The sequence below is a fragment of the Amblyomma mixtum genome, chromosome 3 (assembly GCF_055824585.1).
Source record: "Amblyomma mixtum isolate Tamu chromosome 3, ASM5582458v1, whole genome shotgun sequence".
NCBI classification, from domain to species: Eukaryota; Metazoa; Arthropoda; class Arachnida; order Ixodida; family Ixodidae; genus Amblyomma; species Amblyomma mixtum.
This window is the reverse complement of record NC_143014.1, coordinates 146,730,928-146,751,383: the sequence shown is the minus strand read 5'-3', so window position 1 is coordinate 146,751,383 and position 20,456 is coordinate 146,730,928. Positions and strand designations below refer to the sequence as shown.

The 20,456-nt window shown below is 43.6% G+C and overlaps 2 protein-coding genes across 8 annotated transcripts in view; one reads left to right on the top strand and one right to left on the bottom strand.

The window, feature by feature from the left end:
• SCaMC (Short Calcium-binding Mitochondrial Carrier) overlaps window positions 1-14,274 on the top strand; it is a 63,848-nt gene extending 49,574 nt beyond the window's left edge. For 2 of the 3 annotated variants that reach the window (XM_089581479.1, XM_089581478.1), the window contains exon 10: window positions 12,940-14,274. In XM_089581479.1, coding sequence (XP_089437605.1) covers window positions 12,940-13,118 — 179 coding nt within the window. In that variant the 3' untranslated portion in view covers window positions 13,119-14,274. The remainder of the gene's footprint in view (window positions 1-12,939) is intronic. The other variant, XR_016290745.1, reaches the window with a different exon arrangement.
• Window positions 14,275-15,457: 1,183 nt separating this feature from the next.
• LOC149352303 (golgin subfamily A member 2-like) overlaps window positions 15,458-20,456 on the bottom strand; it is an 80,262-nt gene continuing 75,263 nt past the window's right edge. For all 5 annotated transcript variants that reach the window (XM_089581477.1, XM_089581474.1, XM_089581473.1 and 2 more), the window contains 3 exons: window positions 19,802-19,919; window positions 18,765-18,983; window positions 15,458-16,831 (listed from right to left, as the gene is read on the bottom strand). In XM_089581477.1, coding sequence (XP_089437603.1) covers window positions 18,781-18,983; window positions 19,802-19,919 — 321 coding nt within the window. In that variant the 3' untranslated portion in view covers window positions 15,458-16,831; window positions 18,765-18,780. The remainder of the gene's footprint in view (window positions 16,832-18,764; window positions 18,984-19,801; window positions 19,920-20,456) is intronic.

Below are 20,456 nucleotides of genomic sequence, written 5' to 3'. Positions count from 1 at the left end.
ATGATTGAAAAAATATTTTTAATGGTACTTCTCTATACTGTCCAGGTATTCTATATTATATGAAACTCATAAGCATTATAAAAATGGTGCATAATGTTGCTGGCAAATACACCATGTCTAAAGAGACCTCTTTGTAAGGTTTACAGAGAGGTCTCCAGCAGTCTCCGGTTTTGCTGGAGAAAATGGAGAGGTCTCCGTTTTCTCCAGCAGTATATAATGCTGGCAGTTTTTTTTTCTTTTTTATTTCAAATAGGCATTTCAGTTTTAAATAAACGAACGTGTAGCTTGTGAAACTCCCATCATTGGCCAACACTTTTGTACACACAATGCACTGTAGACATTTGTTTTTCTGCCTCTCAAAACATAGGAAAACGCACATTCAAGGGCAAGCTAGGTTTTAACGTATGGGTAATGCGATGCTCCCGCTTCATTGCGCGATGTTCATGGAAATGATGTGCCCCTTGCACCAAATCATTAGCCACAAACTTGTTATGCATGTCTCCTCTCTTCCCGTTAGCAACAACGGATGAGTCAACAAAACTGCAGCAATCAATATGTTTTTAATGCATATGCGTATTCATGTAATGCAGAACAGCTGGGCAGAATATAAAAATATCAAAAATGTTTTTCTTAATCGTTATCAGTGATCTGTGTCGTTTTGTACTTTCTTGAAGTCTGCACAGTACTAGTATTTTCTTATCCACGTAAGATACTGACGTTTCTACTCTAGGCATAGATACATTGCTGACTGGGCTGCTGCATGCACCTGACACTATACCCATTCCACTGAACCTGTGGCTGCTGTGCAAGGCAGCCTAGTGAACATTAAGGTGATGCCCAGTGAGCGCTTGGTAGTACCAGGTGCAAAAGGCAGCCCAGCAAACATTATGGCATTGCTCAGGTTAGTAAGGTTTATATCAGTGAATTTTATATTGTTTTGTAGTTAGTTTGCATAGAACAGCCTTAGATGCTTATGTGCCACTAAACCCAACACAACACAACACAGTTTGCATAAACACAGTGTAAACTGGTCATGGATATAGATTTTTTTTTTTTTTTTGAAAATTAAGACCTGTATTGAAATATGGGTAGTACAAAAAAAAAGGACAAGAAGAAAAAACAAGACACTATAAGTGTTGGTACGTAGTATTGCTGACAGATACAGTATAGTAGACTCCTGTTTAGACGAACTCTTGGATAAGATGAAAAGTGAGACCATTTGGATGGTTTCCCATGGGATTCAACGTAAAAAAAATCCGCTTAAGGGGAAGACGTAGTTCTGCAGTATCTACCAAGGAGGCCGGTTGCAGATTTCAAAAAAATTTTTCTTCCCTCAAACAAAATTTACTCGTATTAAAATTTATAGATTACAAACAATGAAGTCTGTGAGCATTATGAGCTATCTCACGAATTTTTATCTGAACGGCCTTGATCCTTAGTTTAGGTCTGAATCTCGGGAAAACGTCATTTTTTTGCGAACTTTGGATGTAATTTTCTTAAAAAGTACTCTGTTAATTTGAATTTATTTTTAGCATAAGCTACAGCAGGAGGTGAAAGCAGGAAAAAATTATTGTGGCTGAAAAATTAGCGATGTTTATTAAAAAATTTCTTAAAACAGCACATTTATTTGTTTTTTTTTTTTACACCACCAAGAAGAGACGAAAAGTTCATGCATGGCTTCATTAATGAAGTCAGGTGAAAGAACTATGCAAGTGAAATATTCTAACATAAGGTTTGTCGTTATACTGTTTCACATTTGATTTTAAAATTTTGAACTCCAGCCAACTTTTCTTTCTCCGCGGAAACTTCTAAGAACACGCATGAGCAATAAATTTTTTTCTGAGAAAAATACTTTGTTCAAATTCCATTCACCTAGCCACCAACTGCCCTATTTTTCTCAACAGTTGGCGGTGGTCACTTTTGCAGTCTGGGACGTTCCACATGGAATGACCCTTCTGTTAAGACGAACTTCTGATAAGACGAACAAATTTTCTGGTCCCTTCAAGTTCGGATAAGGCCCCTTACTTTCTGCTCTAGTGTGTGTACGAGTAAGGCTCCTGTCTTTCTGCAGTAGAAAACTTTAAATTATGAGAACTGAGAACAAAGAACCTGATTTTGTGGAAGGCATCAAAGAATGGTTCAAATGTACCTCTCATTATGTTTGGAACAATGGTATGCATATAGTGTGAACTGCGTTTTTTTTTTTTTAACCATGTTGTCTTCAATATAGTTAAAGCAACCTTCTGTGCGAGGCTTGCAAGCCACTAGAAGAAGCCAGCTTTTCAATGATCGGCGGCAAAAGCACGCTGCGAGCAAATGCAAGAAAGACGGTGGCTAAAGATACGTGAAGAAGGTGGTACAGGTCACTGAGAAAGGGAAGGCACTGAGACAGTTGAGTGGAGTAGAGAAAGTGGGCATAGGATTGGGCAGCTCGAAACATTCAGTAGTGGCGGTAAAATGGTCACGACTGCTGCTGCTGCATAGGAGACTGCATACATCAATGTATTAGAGGCTTTGCTTCGCTCTATTGTGGTATGTGCATCTGCAGTCTTGCCTTCTAAATAACACTGGTGTATCTATTGGGTCGGTATTTTAGTGTGCAGCCTTCTGCATTTTGTGTGGGGAAGGGGGTCTCTGCCAAGACAATTTGCCTGAGCAATTTGAGATCGCATTATAAAATAATATTTCTTTTGAAATTCTCCTGAGGTCTCAAGCTTCCATCTCACATCATATGTGTGCAAATAAGATAAATTAGTCATTTTCCCATTGTTTTGTCGTTCCTACTGGTGTCCATAACCATAGTATTATAAAAAAAATGAGGATATAGGAAGTAACACACAATTCTGTGAAAATGCTTAAATCAGCAATTTTCCGCAGAATCGCTAGAAAGTGGGGGCCGTAACTACAACCAACTAATCCAACCTTCTGTTCTCTCTCTCCTCTCTCTCTCTCTCTCTCTCTCGAGAGAGAGAGAGAGAGAGAGAAATGAACGGAAAGGCAGGGGGGTTAACCAGGCGATGCCCAGTAGGCTACCCTACACTTGGGGAGGGGAACAAAGGGGAAAAATAGGAAAAAGAGCGGCAATGAAATGAGTTTTCCAAGTGTCCAGCGACCACTATGTCATGGGGACAGAGGGCGCGCACTGAAAACTTAAAGATTATAGACGGGAATACAACCCCGAGTCCCTTAAGAATCTCAGGAGCGCTTTCACCGCTTTCCTTTATGAGAAAGGTTGTGTCCAAGGTCCCAGAACATTGTCCTCTGTTAGAGGACGTGAGTCCAAGCGGTACAGGGTAGCAATCAGGAAACCGCGCTCTCGCTCAAAAGGAGGGCAGTCACAGAGGAGGTGTCCGATCATTTCATCACAACCGCACTGCTCACACGCTGGAGAGTCTGCCATTGCGATGAGATTGGAATAGGCGTTTGTGAATGCCACTCCCAGCCACAGGCGGCACAACAGCGTTGTATCACAGCGGGGGAGGCCGAATGGTATATGAAGTTGAAGCAAGAGGTTGAAGTGGTCAAGTTAGAAAAAATTTTTCAAGCGATCAAATTTTGAGGTATTAAAAAAAAGGAAAAAAAGATGAGAAAATGACAAGAATAACTAGATGCACCCTATGATGCCTAGAAATTTTGGAGCATTGTCTTGCAAGATATTTCAATTCATTCATTACCAAAGTTGTCAAAAAATGCAATGTGCATAAAAAAGGGCTTCTTTTGAGGTGCTGCATCTACTGAAACAGCTATATTATGCCACATGTTTTTAACGCCTAAGAGTATTCATACAGCAGTGTACAATATCTGGGCGAAATATAAAAAATATCAAATATTATTTTCTTCTCTTCTAATCAGCGTTCAAAGTTCTTGTGGTTTTGCGATTTCTTTAAGTTTTCTCATTACCGTGAAGTTCATATTGTTTAGCAGATAAGGTTGTGAAGAATAGAGCATTAAGTGGTTGCAGTTATAGCTTATTTCTTCTCTTACCTAAATATCTTTGAAGTTAGCAAGCAAATTTATGCATGCCAAGTTTGCACAATTTTAGAGAAAAGAATAAACTGTTTGAAACAGAATGCCTAAATTCACTGTAAACATTTTCGTGGATCATTCCACCCTATATTTCGAGTTATTTTTAACCACAAGTGACAAAACAGTGCTGTGCATAACCATGGGAGTCCACGTCCTCATGATCAAGACTTTTGTACTTAAAAATATTTTTTCTGGATAAAAACAGTTGCAGATTCCTTCTTCCAGTCATCAAGCAGTGACATATAAAAATATTAGGTAAATCAAAAGTGTCAACTAGTCACCCACTGCATGATCTTGCCTGCAGTTGCCCAGGTGCTCTCTAAATTTTTAATCTGCATTTCTTTGCTGATTTCACGTGCACTTTTCCGCATGTCCTACTAATTTCATTGTAGCGGGATTCAACTATACATATAAATGGACATCACTGAAGCCAGGCTATGAAGAATAGTGCAGGAAATAAAAAAAATTTCCAAATATCAAATATATGTTTACATTGATGCATAAGATAAGGTAAGTATCTTTATTCCCATAATTAATGTAATCGAAAATTGGAAATTCTTTAAAAAAAATGTTTGTACACGCTGTGAATGTGGTCTTTTGGAAGTGCATGTGTTGTGCACTGTGCTGAGAGTAGCTGCTGACCTTGTGGGGTGTTGCTTACGCGTCCCACGGAGGCAACATCCTGTGTGCACACCACAAGCAATTATGGCGTAGTGAATAAGGAAAAGGATGCTTAGTGCATGATGTGCTACAGCATAGTTGTGTATAGTTGTGTATCACTCAAAAGTGCACCGTAGCTATGAAGAACTTCGGTGCTTAAGACTTCTCTAAGCTTTTTCTGAGCCTCCCATTTACTGCACACTGTAGTCCTAATGCTTAAAAAACATGTCATGTTTTGTATGAACCGCAGCCTCGGCGGCTTACACAAACTGCGGCACTGAAGATTGTATAGTTATTTATTCCCAGTGGTTAATCATCCCCAGTATGAACTCCGTGGTGGCTCAGTTGCTTTGGAGTTTAGCTGCTAATTACAAGGTCGTGGGTTCAAACCCGGCCATGGCGGCTGTATGTCAATGGAGGTGAAATACAATAACGCCCGTGAGCTATGCATTGTCAGCGCACGTTGAAGAACCCCTTGGATCTAATTTAATCGGGACCCCTCAACTACGGCATCGCTCATAGCCCATGTGTTGCTTCGGGACGTTAACCCCCACAATTTACAATTGCACATTCCCAGTCTGAGTTTCATTACAGGCGATGACCAAAATTTCAGATCTGTGACTTTTCAGACATGCTTGATTGTTTGATATTTTTTCGTGACATTGCAACATGCCCCATAGAGCCAATGTATAAGAGCGCCTGATATTTTGGACGCGTCACAAATGATTGCTCAGCTTTTTGGACTTCATTCACACTCGCCGTGGCACCGCCGCTAATTGCCAAGCAGCTGTAGAATGTTTATAGCGGAACCATGTTAATTCAGACTTCAAGGAGGATTGAAAACGTGATTTAATTAATCAGAATTCAGGCTAAAAGGGAGCCTCTTCAATGGCGAGGCTGATATTTTCTGCTGGTTCTCACATCACACTTGCGTTGCATGGTTGTGAGGTGGTAGCGTACTCGGACGTTTTTTTTTGTTGCTAAAATTTGAATAGTCGTAAATGTTCATGGAACTCAACTGTGTCGAATTCTTTCGTCTCAAATACGTGAAGATGCTGCAGCGAAGCGCATTGGAGGCGTACGGCTTCGCGGAGACGGTGAGCGGAAGAAAACTGCAGTGCTTTTCAAAGCGAGGAGATCGTACCTGCGACTAAACGCACCGCATCTCCAACTGTTCTTTAGCAATACCATCAAAACTTGCATTTTGATGACAGGCAGGATGCCCTCCATTATACACAAGCCACAGCAGAGTGCATACAATAAAATATATAGGGGAGACAACTTGGGCAAGAGGGCGGCGCCCTCTGCGCCACTTGAGTCGGGTCTCCGTGGGGAGACTCGGAAAATTGGAGCGCGGCGTGTGGGCACGTTGTCTGGTCCATGCAGCATTTCGGTGTTTGTGTACTCACAGTACATGTTGTCTCCCTTTCGACGCGTCGCCGCCACTCCAGTCCGCTCATGCCCTCTCTTCCGAAGTCTTGGGCGCTGTCACAGCCCAGAAAAGTAAACGGCCATGATCGAATTACGATGCACTTTCAAAAAGATATAGCTGAAGCGATAGTACGCCTGTCGACGGGAACCTGCCAACCATCAACGTGCCTGCCTTTGTGCGCACGTCAGAGTGGCATGGGAGAAAACGTAATTTGCAATTCAGGCCTCTGGACAAATATCTGGGCAATCGCGTGTTAAGCACGTCATATCTCAACATAACGCCTCTTCGGGGGCCTGTCCGAATTGACCGCTGTTAGCCCCACGGCCTTCAAATAAGCGAGCTTTCAACGCCATAGACCTGCATGGGCGTTTGGCGGGGCTCCGACAGCAGTCCGAATTATGCGAATTTCCGAATTAACAGGGGCCGAATGAACGAGGTTTTACTGTAGTTTATTTTAGTTCTAAACTAAACCTTCAGGGAGTGTTGTTACTTAAAAAATTTATTATAACAACACATAAATCTCTGCATATTCTGAGTGATGTAGTATTAGAAATACCCACAGCAACAGTGCTGCACAGTCACGTTCCCACGTTTGTTCTCAATGGTCTCTGAAAAAAAAAAAACCAAACAAGGAAATAGCATCAGCTTAACTGCGTCGGCTACTGCGCTTGCCTGTCGCCTTGGTGGACCGATGCCGTGTCCCCGTTTTCCGAATGCCTGAGGGATATTCTCGTAGATGACATTTTCCTGGTGAAAAGATACACATTCAAAGCTACAAGGCTATCAAGACACTTCCAAGGAGGATGACGAACCAAGGTAGTGGCAGGTAGCAATGCTTGATTGCCGCATGTTCAAGTTTGCGTTGACCCCATCTCAGATTTCGTTTTTCTAGCCACTGAGGCCTCACTACTTCTAAAGTTTCATGTTCACCCTTGAAATTTCGTGCTAGTACTTGTGGCGAAGGACAGCAAGTGCATTAGAAGAAAGAGCGAAGGATAACCTTTCAAACGAGAACCTGTATTCCGCGCCCCGCATGCACACCTTAAAAACGGTGTTTTCCAGGACTTCAAGCAGCATGCTCCGGTCGTATTCTGTATGTTAATCATTATATCTGGCTCTCTGGAAGACATATGAAAACAAGTTTCCAGTTAGATTATTTGTAAGCCCAGGAATAAAAAAATACAAAAAAACGTTTGTTTGGTTTATTGGGGTTTAACGTCCCAAAGCAACTCAGGCTATGAGGGGCGCTGCAGTGAAGGGCTCCGGAAATTTCGACCTCCTAAGGTTCTTTAACGTGCACTGACATCGCACAGTACGCGGGCCTCTAGAATTTCGCCTCATCGAAATTCAGCTGCCGCGGCCAGGATCGAACCCGCGCCTTTCGGGTCAGCAGCCTCAGTGTAGTCTTACACCTCCCACACACTTCATTACTACCTTTTCTCACGAACTGTGGCCATCATTCCAAGCTTGCACAGTGGAAGGTGTCTGGCAACGACATAGGCTCTTAGTCATGCATGCGCTATGCAGTCATTGTATGCCAGCCAAAGGAAAATGTCAGCCCAGCCATTGTAAGGTACTCCTGTTTAGGTTGAACTCCACTTTATTTGAACTATTTTCTGTTTCCTTTTGAAATTTGAATTATAAACAGTTACTTGCCCATTGGTGTCAGTACTGCAGTGAGTGTTACTGGGGTCTCTGAAAAATTGAGCGGTTAGTTGGAACATGTCTGAAATTTCAGTTGCTATTGCACATTGGTTCTACAGGGTATGTTGCAGTGCCATGGAGATGTCCGAATAGTCAAGCACATCCGTAAAACCAGCAGCTGAAGTCTTCATTTTGGGACTCTATTAGTTACCTTGGTCGGTGACAAGCAGGAATGTCTTGGGGATGGTGTTTGAATTGTCCACTGCTGGCATCCTTACACATTTATGCTATGTGCCATGGCATCAAATATATAATCAAACCTACAGTATGTAGCTTGACCACATGCATGGGGTTGTTGGCCTAAATGTTGCCTTTTAAGCCGCCGCGGTGGTTGAGTGGTTGTGGCTCTCAGCTGCTGATCCGAAAGACGCAGGTTCGATCCTGGCCGTGGCGGTCGAATTTCGATGGAGGTGAAATCCTGGAGGCCTGTGTACTATGTGATGTCAGTGCACGTTAGAGAACCCCAGGTGGCCGAAATTTCCGGAGCCCTTCACTACGGCGTCCCTCATAGCCGGAGTCGCTTTGGGACGTTAAACCTCCATAAACCAATCCAAACTGAATGTTGCCTTTTAAAAGCCCCATCACTATCAGTGGCATCAGTCTGAGGTAGCGTTTCACAAATGACTGCAAACACCTAATTTTAGTTTCACATTTTCTTCCCTCATGCTGTTTTGGTTTCAGCTCCATTAACCAAACAATGACCGTTGCGTGTAAGGTGTAACACTGCATTTCTAAATCATATAAATTGTGAGCAACACAGAACACACCTTAAATGTTATTCTAGCTGCTGCAAAAAGACACGTTTCTAGTAGTTGTAGCCCTGCTTTTCATCAGTTCTGCAGTGCACATTTCTGTATCAAAAACGAAGAAAGATGGAACACATAATGAAGCCTTTGAATGACTGCAGTCAATAAACAAAGTAGAGAACCACTGGATTATGTGCTGACGTACCCTGTGGAATGATGTACTCACTCAAGTGTTGTAAGAAACACTCAGTTCTCGACAGAATTGAACCCCACTGCAGCATAATTCACAGGACCTGTGAAAAATTTTGCTGCAGCGGAAACTTCGTTCTGAAATCAGCATGGAAAAGTGACTGATAAGTTAGATCAGATAACCCAGAAACAGTGTTAATGTCATAACCCAGTCAGTTTTGGCAGCTTTTGCTATTCCAAAGACAATGCAGTGATGCAGTGTTTAGGTATAAAGTTCTTTGTTACATCACAAGCTCGTCTCGCAGGTATCACTGGGATTGTTGTTCCAAGTGTCCACAAAAAAAAAAAAATCCATATCAACTTGACTACCTGGTAGTTTACTGAACGTCCTTGCACTTCCATGCGATCACATTGTTCGGGAGTCAGCAAACATTGTGCCATCACTGTACGGCTGCACCACTGCATAGCCGCTGACGAGCGTATGTGCCTGTTGAATAAATAGGTTGTAAAATGTTGGCCGAGTGAAAAACTTCTCACTGAAAATTCAGCTATCCTCAAAGTATGGTAATTTGTTACAATGGCAGACTCCATAAATTGTGAGAGGTAAGTTGATTTCTAGAGTAATTAACTCAAATCTAATAATTATATCTTAAGGTTTGGCAGTTAGGCGCTCTGTTGCAATTGGTGGGTTGTAGCGAGGCATCAGGGGAGCCGATATTAATTATTAGATGTGGAGAAAAGTAACTGCCATTGGTGCTATGACGCTAGGAATTATGGCTGGCATGCTGTGGCCACAAAGAGAGTGCAGCCATGCCCGCCTCACTCCTACCTACTCGAGCGGCGCCCGCATCCTGCCACTTGAGCCAGAGGGAAAGAATGGAAGGAGTGTGATGCCTCTGCTCCGAGCTGCGTCAGCCAGTGGGTGTGACTGTGCTGGCTCTGCGATCTCCATGTGCACCTTCAATGAGTCTGGACAGCCGAAATTCCTAGCATCGTAGCGCTAAGGGCAACTGCAGTTCCCCACATCCACTAATCGATATAGGCTGCCCCGATAGCCCGCTACAATTCTCTAAATGCAACCAATTAGCCTAGCTGCTAAAGTTAAAAGTCGATAGCAGGTTTTTGCTAATTACCCAAGTAGTCAACTTACCTCACAAGTTTAATGACATCCACCAATGCTGTTGCTGTCATGGTTCAAGAATGATCATTTTATCACAAAAAGCATACTTTTGAAAATGACTTCGTCTTCCGAAGAACACCCTGTATACTGAACCGAAGTAAGGCATGTGCATTGAATGCTTTTGTTGCGAAAGCAACACTCAGAAAGCAAGACCTCAGGTGGCCGCCGTAGCTACGCTTACCTTGTTTCAATTGGTTGAAATGGTCATGACGTCACAGTGCGCAAATTTCAAACAGGTCCAATTGTATGTTGGCTAGTAACCATGCAACCAATTGAAGGGATCGTATAGTGTTGCTCCAAGTAAGTGGGACTGAGTTTTGTTAATTGCTGAATTAACCAATTAGCCTAATTAACCTTTCTAGTTAGACCAGACAAATAAATAAAACAGAGTAGGAAATAGACCTCTCCTCGGGTACGTCACGCGAGGCGAGTGACGTCACGGCGATGACGTTTCCGGCTCACGCCGGGAACCCGATGGGCAAAACAGTCCTCCGTTTGCGTGCGATCCCGTATAGTTTTGCTGGGCGAGCAAGGAAGCTGTCGCAGTGCGGGCGCCGGAACCCGTGCCTCGACCCTGTCACGTGATGCCTGCGAGCTGCTGTGCCGTGGGATGCACTAACCGTGCCAAGAAAGGCGTCCGCTTTTTTCGTTTTCCGCGGGACGAGAATCTCCTGAAGGGGTGGGTGCACGCAATGCGTCGAGATAAATGGAAGCCAAGCGGAGCGCACTTCATCTCTGCTAAGAAGCATTCCTTTCTTTCACTTGCTGATTTTGGAGAGCTAGCGAGGTGAATGGCACTGTGAACTTTTCGTCTTATCCGCCAACGCAGGCGCCCCGTCCTCGTTACCGGACCACCCGGACCGGGTGCCCAGCGTTTTCTCATTCAAGAAGAGAAATCCCAGCGCAGACATGAAGAAGTGTGGTCGCTTTGAGCGGCCAATCTTAGCAACATCTTAGTTGTTGCAAACAGGTAGTATGGGGCAAGAAAGCGTAAAGTAGGTTAGCTGTGCAGGGTTTGAACTCAGGCGACACATGGGATGTAAGGGGCGTCGCGGTGCTCGGAACCGGAGCAGTTTCAGCCGCCTAAGGACCCTTTTAACAGACCCGACACCGCACGGTCATAAGCGTTTTTTTTTTTCGCAATGGCTCTGAGCAGTGACCGCGCAGAGGGCACAACAGTTAGAGCAGATTCTCCCCCAACGAAGCGACAGTCAGCGTTCTCAGCTTCAGCCCCGTCGACAAGCGGCCGAGATAGAATCAGCGATGTCATGGCGGCGGCGGTTGCGATACAGAATCGGATAACACAATCAAAATATAAGACCTCGCATGCACTAACACAATCAAAATATATGACATCCTACGCACTGCATTATTGTACGCTGACTTCACACGTGAACAGTATTCTGACGTAACGGTTAGCGTGTAATGAATCTGCTGCATGCAATTATCTTTCTGCTGATCAAGGTAGCGCGTTAAAACGCTGTTGTTCGACATCCCACCGAACACTTGAACTTACCCGGCCATGCATGTGCAGTGAGCTGCCTGTACGCTTCCTTCTTCTCACAGAGGACCACCGGCGAGCCGTACGAAGCGTGGACGCTTAAAAGCGCCCACGCTTCGTACGGCTCGCCGGTGGTCCTCTGCGACGGGGTCACTTTCGCTTTTAAAAAGCAGCACTCTAAACCAAAGTCGGCTGCCAAAACTTGGCGCACGTGCCCTTCCGCTGCAAGAACGTACGCCTTCAGCGAACGGTAGCACTTCATGCTCTCAGTAGTGTAAGGGCCGGGCGTCTGAACGAGATTAACGTATATGTCGCCAAAATGCACGTTTGGCCACAATTTCGGGTCGTTTCTCCAGTCCTTCAAAACGAAGGGGACAGGGTACTGTTTCCCGTCGACTTTCAACTTTTTGACATATCGCTGCCGGGCGATTTCAGGCAGTGACTTCGCGTACTCTGACAGCTCCATCGCTTCCGAGGCATGTACGGGAGCGTTGGATGCCAGCCGAAGAGAGAGCGTTTTGCCCATCGCCGCTAGGGAGGAGAGCGCTGCAGTCGCTGCACGTGCGTTCCGTGACGTCACGTTGTTTACTCAAGGGAGAGGCCTATTGGTCGAGTTGGGGAATCGAACCAGGGTCTCCGGAGTGCGAGAAGAGCACTCTAACCACTCCGCCATGCCAGCTCGCTGGTTTGGAATGAACAAAGGCACGTCTAGTGAATATGGTGTCTTTGTTCACTCCCATCTTCCTCCCTTCCCGTTACGGTGAGGTTCAGGTGTCCTCCGAGATATGCGAGACAGATACATTTCCTTTCCTCAAAAACCAGATTACCGACGAGCAAGGCGTAGAGCCGAATGGGCGATGGCGTTCTGTGGACTCTCTGGCAGCGTTGCAAGGCACTGTCGCGTTCCACTCTTAGAGGCGAAGCTTAACATCTTAACCACACATCAGTGACACAAGCAGCAACAACACGCTTAAGGCTTTGCCTCACCGCACTTTAGGTCTACAAAGTGCCCCCCTGAATTTTTGATTTCATGAAGGGCTGCATTAAAACCTTAATTAAAAAAAATGCGTTTAAAACTTATGTGTATGTGTAAACTGTGATGTGTATATGATGTGATGTGTATATGATGTGATGTGTATGTGTATATGTGTAAACTGTGATGTGTATATGATGTGATGTGTGTGTATGATGTGTATATGTGTAAACTGTGATGTGTATATGTGTGTAAACTGTGATGTGTATATGTGTGTAACTGTATATGTGTATGTGTGTGTGTGTATGTGTAAACTTATGTATATGTATATGTATTTCAAACTTATGTAAACAGCTAAATGGTACCTCTCAGTTGCCGAGGAATATGCCCTAGAACATCTTGTCCCCTTAAGGGTTTATGAATGGTGATGTTGAAGAGGTGGTTGCTGTTTTGTGAACCTGTTCTATTTGTCAGTGTTATCTCGTGAGGTAAGTTAGTTACACTGAGGTTTTGGTTTGTTTACTGCAGATGGAAAACACGAGCGGACCTCCATGATTGGACTCATCAAAGGCATCGTCCGAACTGAAGGCTTCAGTGGCCTTTATCGTGGCATCACTCCGAACTTCATGAAAGTGGCTCCAGCAGTCAGCATTAGTTATGTTGTATATGAACACTCACGTAGAGCCTTGGGTGTCAGCATGACGTGAGGGTTTATCTTCTAGGCATATTGTGCAACAGAAGGTGTCCTTTTAGTTTTGCTTTTTCATCTATCTGCCCAGGAGGAGAGCCGTTGTCTGAGCTTAAGGTGCAGCCACCTCATTATCAGAAAGCTGGTGGTGTTCCACGCACAGGTTTTGTTTGAGTTGCAGCACACTGTTTATTGTGAGTGAGTGCCAGTCTGTTTGCTTTAGTAGCCTTACTTGCCTCATTCACCACTGGGAATGGTGCCCCATTTTTAAAAGAAACGTACTTTCACTTTGTTTGTGCATTGCATACTTTGCACTCAAAATCATATTTACTTGATACCCCTTCAACTGTGCTGCATGTAAAGCAGCCGGCACAAAGCGATATAATTGCACTGTGCTTCGAAACTGCTCAGCCATTGTTCAGAGTAGCATAAAGGGAAGTGCAGGATGAAGATATATGTGGCGCTCGCTTAAATTTTCAATGCGAGCATAATAGGGAACCACGTAGGAGGTACCCAACAATGTATTCTTGTTAGGCCGGTGATCATCATCGTAACAAAGGGCCCAGTGTTGGCATGCTTGTTATTCCGTCTTGGAGCTTTGACTTGTGCATAACATTTTGAGGTACTGTTAGCTGGTCTTTTTTTTTTTTTCTTCTTCACTTCTCTGGCACATGCAAAGCTAAGCATTGATGCATGTCACTGTGATAATTTGAGGACAGGTGGTCTGCATTCAGGCTTACACCAGAAGGGTTGTTAACGTCTTTTCAAGCATTTGCACACTGCTGTAGGGTCAAGGCAAACGTCTGCAAATGAAAAATGTGTAGCTTGCTTCTGTACATACGATCTTCTTGTTGGTATGAACGTGATTTTGGGAGGAACTGCGCACACGTGCTGTATGCCTGGGCAGTTTTACATCCTTCAAGGTTCTATATTTCTGTAGAAGTTATCAAAGTTAGCTTGGGCATATGCGAAGTATGGGTAGTTTCTGATGCTGCAGATGCTATATTATTTATTTTTGAGCTTGTACAGCCATTGCCTAAAGTCTGGCCAAGAGTGAACCTTGCTACTTAGACTGCGACGAAATATTGCATAACGCCTGAATATATGACATCATAAAAGTGTGCTTTCGTATAGTAATATATCTGCGCTATTAAAATGCTTTATGATACCACATATTTCTGAGTCGACTCTCAAACTTGGATGTTCTGTGTTATCCATTCCAGAACTTTCTCAGTGCTGCTACTGAGGGGTAAATATTTAAATTCCAAAATTTGAAAATTGCACTGTTTCTCTTCCACTTTCAATGCACTCTTAAGACACTATTTGGCTGTCAGAGCTCATTTCCTCGAGAAGCTTGTGGCATTTTGGCTAAGTGTTGCCAGTTACCTATGAACTTTCATCTTTTTCTAGATCAATGTACATGTCGGAGATAAATAAAGGTACTTTTTTTTTTTTTTTTTAAATAGTCTTCTTTCATGAGTATACTAGCTGTGGATGATGTCCACATTCAGCAGTTCGTGCAATGCAGTTCATAGCACTCTTTGTGAAAATGCGACTCAGGCTAGCCATCGGTATGGTCACCACAGGCGTGTACGACACATTATGAAAATATTTGCTCATACAAAAGAATAATCTGGTAAGTTATAAGCGAAACTGCCCTGCAAGTGTGAAAGCATTACATGACAAGGATGTGAACTCATTCCTCCTTGGTTAAACATCAAGTTGAGTACACAACCGACAATACACTGATGTGGTTAATCCCAGTGTGAAATGCAATGCTTACACAACGCACAGTTCTACACTAACTGCATTGAATAGCTTACTTCCTGAAGTGCTAGGAAATGCGCATATTTCCAGTGACAGTTCCAGCTCTGAAACGAAAATTTTTAATAATTAAATATGGCCCCAAAGTGTACAGCCATGAGTAGGCTTGTCTAAGAGTACCAGCGGTGTGCTGTGCAACAAATAAAGTGAAATTACAGTGTAGTTGCTGTGTCAGGGGCATGGTACTTGCGCTTATGCCACTTGCATGTCTATTAGGTTGTGGTTGAGCACAGGCATTGTCCTTGAAGCCACTTTCAATTCTTTTGCTCTGCAGAGCATTGGCTGAGTATTTTAGCTAAGCATGCTCATGGCTGTACAGAACAGAAACTGGTGCCCCTTTCCTGTCATGTAGTTAGGATTGGGGGTCACAGAAACATGCCAAAAAGAAAAAAATATGCAGCAGTGCGCCTTCAGGCTGGCACCTTCTGCAAGGTTATGCAAATGTGGCTGTGGAACGAATGCAATTAAAATTGTGGACCTAAATAGTTAATGTTTACGCAGAATCATTACCTGCCCTTTTAAGGGAAGCGATAGTAACTTGTGAACTACAAATTTATTAAAGCTTCATACATTTACAAAAAGCAACCAATGAAGATTCAAATACACAACACAACTCCATTTATGCGATGGTTCCACAACTGCTAATAATGATTTGGACCAAAAACAGTGTACTCCAAATCAAGATTATTGGTATATTCAACACAATCCAGAATATAGTTATCTGCGAACAGCAAGGCATCTTTACAACATCACAGCTCTACATCCTTCTTGATGCAACTGCTTCAAGCCCTACAGTTCATGTTTACAATACAGGAGACACTTCACTTGCACAAGTGTCTGTGTACTGTAGCTTAAACAGCGTATGTATATTCAACCTTGAAGAACCAGACAGGCTTAGCAGAGGGACGAGCAGTAAAAAAATAGCATTAGTGATGATGACATCACAAGTTCTTTGTATTGGTACTTACGCTTTCTCTGTTTAGAACTAAAGAAAAATTTTTTAAAAGTTATCTTGAGCTGCAATAACAACATGGCTGCAGGCAAAGGGAAAACAATTGGGCTGCTAAGGAGGCAAACACTTCTCGATTCTTAACTGCACAAGCACTGAACATGAAATTTTGCAGAGTAATAGGGATAAAAAAAAGTTCACTGCTGCTTTCTTCTTGAACCCTCACAGCTGTCAAAATTCTCCTTTTTACAAGACTTGAAGGAGTTCCTGAAGGTAACATAGTTTACCTAAATAGTAGCAATGTCAGTAGCAAAGGAAATATAAATATAACTAAACATAGATTTGTTTTTAAATATGGCATGCAATGTGCCTGTACACTAATTCAAATTGGGCATGTTTTCCCAACCTGAAACTAAACAAGGTCTTCAGAAGTTATCTTTTCTTTCATATCCAGTTAGGCATTTATCAATGCCTATTGCTTGCATAAGGAGAAAACTTCGATATCACTTGTTGCACAGTTTACATTTGTTTTCACTGGACTCTGCTGTTTCCAACTTTCCGGACACTCAGTAGCATAATAAGGAAAAGACCTAACGCCGCACTTAACACTCGGTATCGCTCAAGCAGGTCATTCGGTATTTGTATAGTATAGCATACAGCACATTTTCAAGCTGACAATCCCCGCACATGCAGAAAGAAAACTAGTCAGTCACTTGGCGAACAAGAGAAATGAGGATTTCTAGGATTTGAAGGAAAAAAATGTACACTTTGAACAACACACTAAAACTTTTCAAGGCACTGTGGATGTCCATTCTCGGTCTCTTCAAACCCCTCCACTACACGAACAAATCGCTGATGGAATGTTCCTCTGCGACTGGGACGGCAGCACCCGAACGCTGCTGGATTTAAATGTTTCGCATCAAGCTACACATTTTCCAGTGCACCAGACAGGCATGACACTGCAAAAAAAGAAAAAAAAGTAAAGATGAAGCTGAAAACACAATGCCACCACCACTACAGCTTCAGCTTTTAGACTGCACATTAATCTTACAGTGGAGTTAGCAGCAGAAAAAAATCCACTCAAAAAGCAAGCGAAGTGGCTACAAGGGCATTTTGCACTGTTGTGGCCACTTTTCACTTTCGTTTTTTTTATGTCTGCCTTTGTAAGCCAAACATATAAACTCCTTTTTACTCTCACACACCTGTATTCTGCTCCTTTTGTTCTTAGTTTTAATGCTATTAGAAGATTAACCCAAACTGAGCCAAACATTTACCTTCACCATGTAGGAAACAAAAAATGGCCTGGCTTAGCTTATGGTTAAGCCTAGGATGCGAAGCATACCGCCGGCGGAGGCTGCGCGTCCGCAAGCGAGCGCACGAGTTGAGCCCCAGCTTTCACAGCTGTTGTGACGTCATATCCCGTGGTGCGCCGATGTAGGTCAAGTGGTAGCTACGCGGCCGCGCGCGGCGCAGCAAGGAAGAGCTTGGTTGTGCGGCTAGTATGCTTCGCATAAAAAAAAAATAATGTGGAGCCCTAGTTCAGTGCCAATGCTATGGCAAGGTCACCTTTCTTTCTTCAGGTAATTCAGAAAGCATCTGTAAAACTGACCAGGTACAGATGGGTTGCACAGATGTCACAGTGGCTGCCGTATTGGTGGCCCAGGACCTTAGTGAAAGTCTGCCCAGTTATCTAATCCGCTTATCGCCACCTGCTCTGGTGTTAACTGCACAAACCATGCATGGGGCACCGCAATGGCACCAGTGGCATCACGTGCAAGCCTTCTGTACTGAATTTAAGAGGAGATGCGGCAATTAAAACTGCTTTCATTATTTATGCATGAAATGTAACCAAACTTGATAGAGATGTGAAATTCTGTGAGCAGATTTCAGAATTCCATCTAACTTTAAGCTAGCTGTAAGAGTTGCCAAACAAGGATAATTAACACCCTTATCATGTCATCCCCAGTATACTAAATAGCTAAAGAGTAAGCGCACAAGTTTTTGATGTCAGCATGTCCACAAAGCCCTGGTCTGTGCAATAAAGCTATTCTTTTTTTAGATGCCCAGTACTCTATAGAAACACTGCTTTAACCTTATTCTCCGCACTCTACCTGAGGTCTTTGTTTAATTCTTCTCCCAAGAAGTGACACCAATCTAATCCACGTGGCAAAGCTGCAAGCGTTCGCGTCATGGTTCGCACGTTATCTTGCATTTGCCAACAGCACTATAGAAGATACAGCGGCGAGAAGACCTGGTATCCGGGTGGTCGGCACCCGTTTGTGCCTCTCGCACCTGTCGTAGTGCCTTGGAACCAGTGACACAGTCAGTTGTAGCTTCCCAGCAGCCAACGTCTGCTAACGTCGACTATCATGGAGCAGAGGTAGTGAAAACTGCAACAGCTTCTGTCCTGGCATCAGATTTTTTAAAGCGACATCGCTGTAATGCAAGAAGCCACCACAGCTGACGTTTGACCTACCGCCGCCGTGTGCTGCGGTTTTGTGCAGTGAAGCCAACTTAACTGGCGTTTGCCGCTCAGTTTTTTGTGGCTTTCGCAATCGCCGTGAGCGGTTTCGAAGCAGTGCTAAAACTATGGAAAAGGCCTCTCCTAGTCTCCGTTCTTTCGCTGCCTAAATATAGCTTCTCCATCACGAATTTTTTTTGCGAAATTTTACATAACAACTTTCGGCTATAGCGAACTATATTATGATTTTTTACTGGTTCGCTATAATGAAGTTTCACTGCACTGCATTCTGCCCAGCAGCTTGTACCTGCAGCAAAATACTGAATAATGAACACCTCCCTTCTCTCCCTCTTTGACATAAGAGCACAAGTACTGCAAAATGTGTATTTATCAATCAATAAAATGTTCAGCAGTAACCTTTGCAAACAAACCTGCTTTAGTTTGTCCCTAGATGGTCAACAAACGTCCTGAGCAGACAGGGCATGGGTGGAAAGTGTCTGGGACAGGTGAACAGTCAACAGCACTTGAACTTTCAATCTCAGTCAAGAGATGCATTATCTTCTGTGCAGTGGCGTCCTGCACCTCTTCTGCAGAATCAGTAAAAGGCGTACTCCCAGTGTCTCCTGCACTTGGTCCATTTTGAAGAGCATCTGCAGATATCAGCAGGGTAGGTGTCACTACAAGCATTCAAATGAAAATGGCGTCGTCGTCCCGGCTGCCACATTGTTTGTGCAGCAACACTGCCTAGGCTGGGCAGTGTTTAAAACTGCCTGTCATATTACGTTGAATTTACACTGAATTTAACAAACACACAGATCAAACATTCATCACAAAATCTTCGAGGCTTAGGTAAGCCTTTTTCAAATTGAAAGAAATTTGTGTCTCCGTGCCTTTAGTGAAACTGTATTTGAAAGAGCTATCAGCAGCTACAACAGATGCAGCCCCACCTTTATTGTCATGCTACCCATGCAGCACACATGGCTTCTTGTCCTATTCCTTGAAGTCAACAACTTGCCTGCACCTAGTGTGAGACTACCTCAACATGAGACAAATGTTTGTACAAGCCTTTACTTTGTTAATGCTTCAGAATTTTTCTCACGATTTTAGCTTCCTTCTTATTTTTGTAGCAAAAGCAGGAACTGCATGCTGTACATCTCTTCATCCTATTTTTGCACTGCCTTTCACTATATATCAACCAACTGGCTCAGACTACTCTTTGCCAAGTTGAATTACCAATTCTTGCAATGAAGGAGCTTTTTATAAGCAAAATTTTGTTTTTCCAATGGCAAAAAGTTAGAGGAAATTTTACAGTTATGCTTGCAGACAAAGAGCTACATTCAAGTCGATGCCATTAATCCATCGTTCACCACGAAACTACTAAGCACTACAATAAGCAACAGCACAAACATTAACTTTTTCATATCTGCAGGGCTTGTACTTGCCAATAACTTGAGAGATGTGCACTTACCAGCAAAAGAGGACACTGTGAGGACCTTTCCTGGCAGTGGGAGGGCAGACTGGCCTGACTGCTGTTGCCGCTCTTCCAGTAGGCGCACTATGAGGCACTGTAGCTCAGCCAGCTTGGCCTAAAATGAACAGAAAAAACACATATAGATGGCTCCATGCAGGACTGAGCATGTCACACTGGTGACTGATTGTGTGACCACTTTAAGCATGTGCTAGTGGTCAGTACGGTCTTTTTTAACACGGGATGTGTTGTATGCCTAGTTTGCCAAGGTTTTTCTGCACATCATGGGAACCCTGGGCCAATGCATAAGAACTAATGAAAAAAAGCATCGCAAACCCACACCTGTGGAGCCCTCTGCAGCAGAAAATGGCCAATCTACTCACTAAGCCACGAGCGTAAGGCAAACAATGTGTGAACAAGGATAGACACATAGGTGTACTGTTGCTAGTCTCCGCCGCATGCAGGCTTCTTTCTCGTTTGTCACTTCACGTACTGTGCCATCACACAGCCAGCGAGACGTGCGCTTGTTTCGAATGGACGTCTACCTCTCAACATTGCTGTGCCTTGTGGTGGAAAAGTACCAAGGCAGCTCCACCTTATGCTGCAGGTGTTGAGTTCACGGACAGGCTTGTGGACAATCGTTCTGCCCAGCATG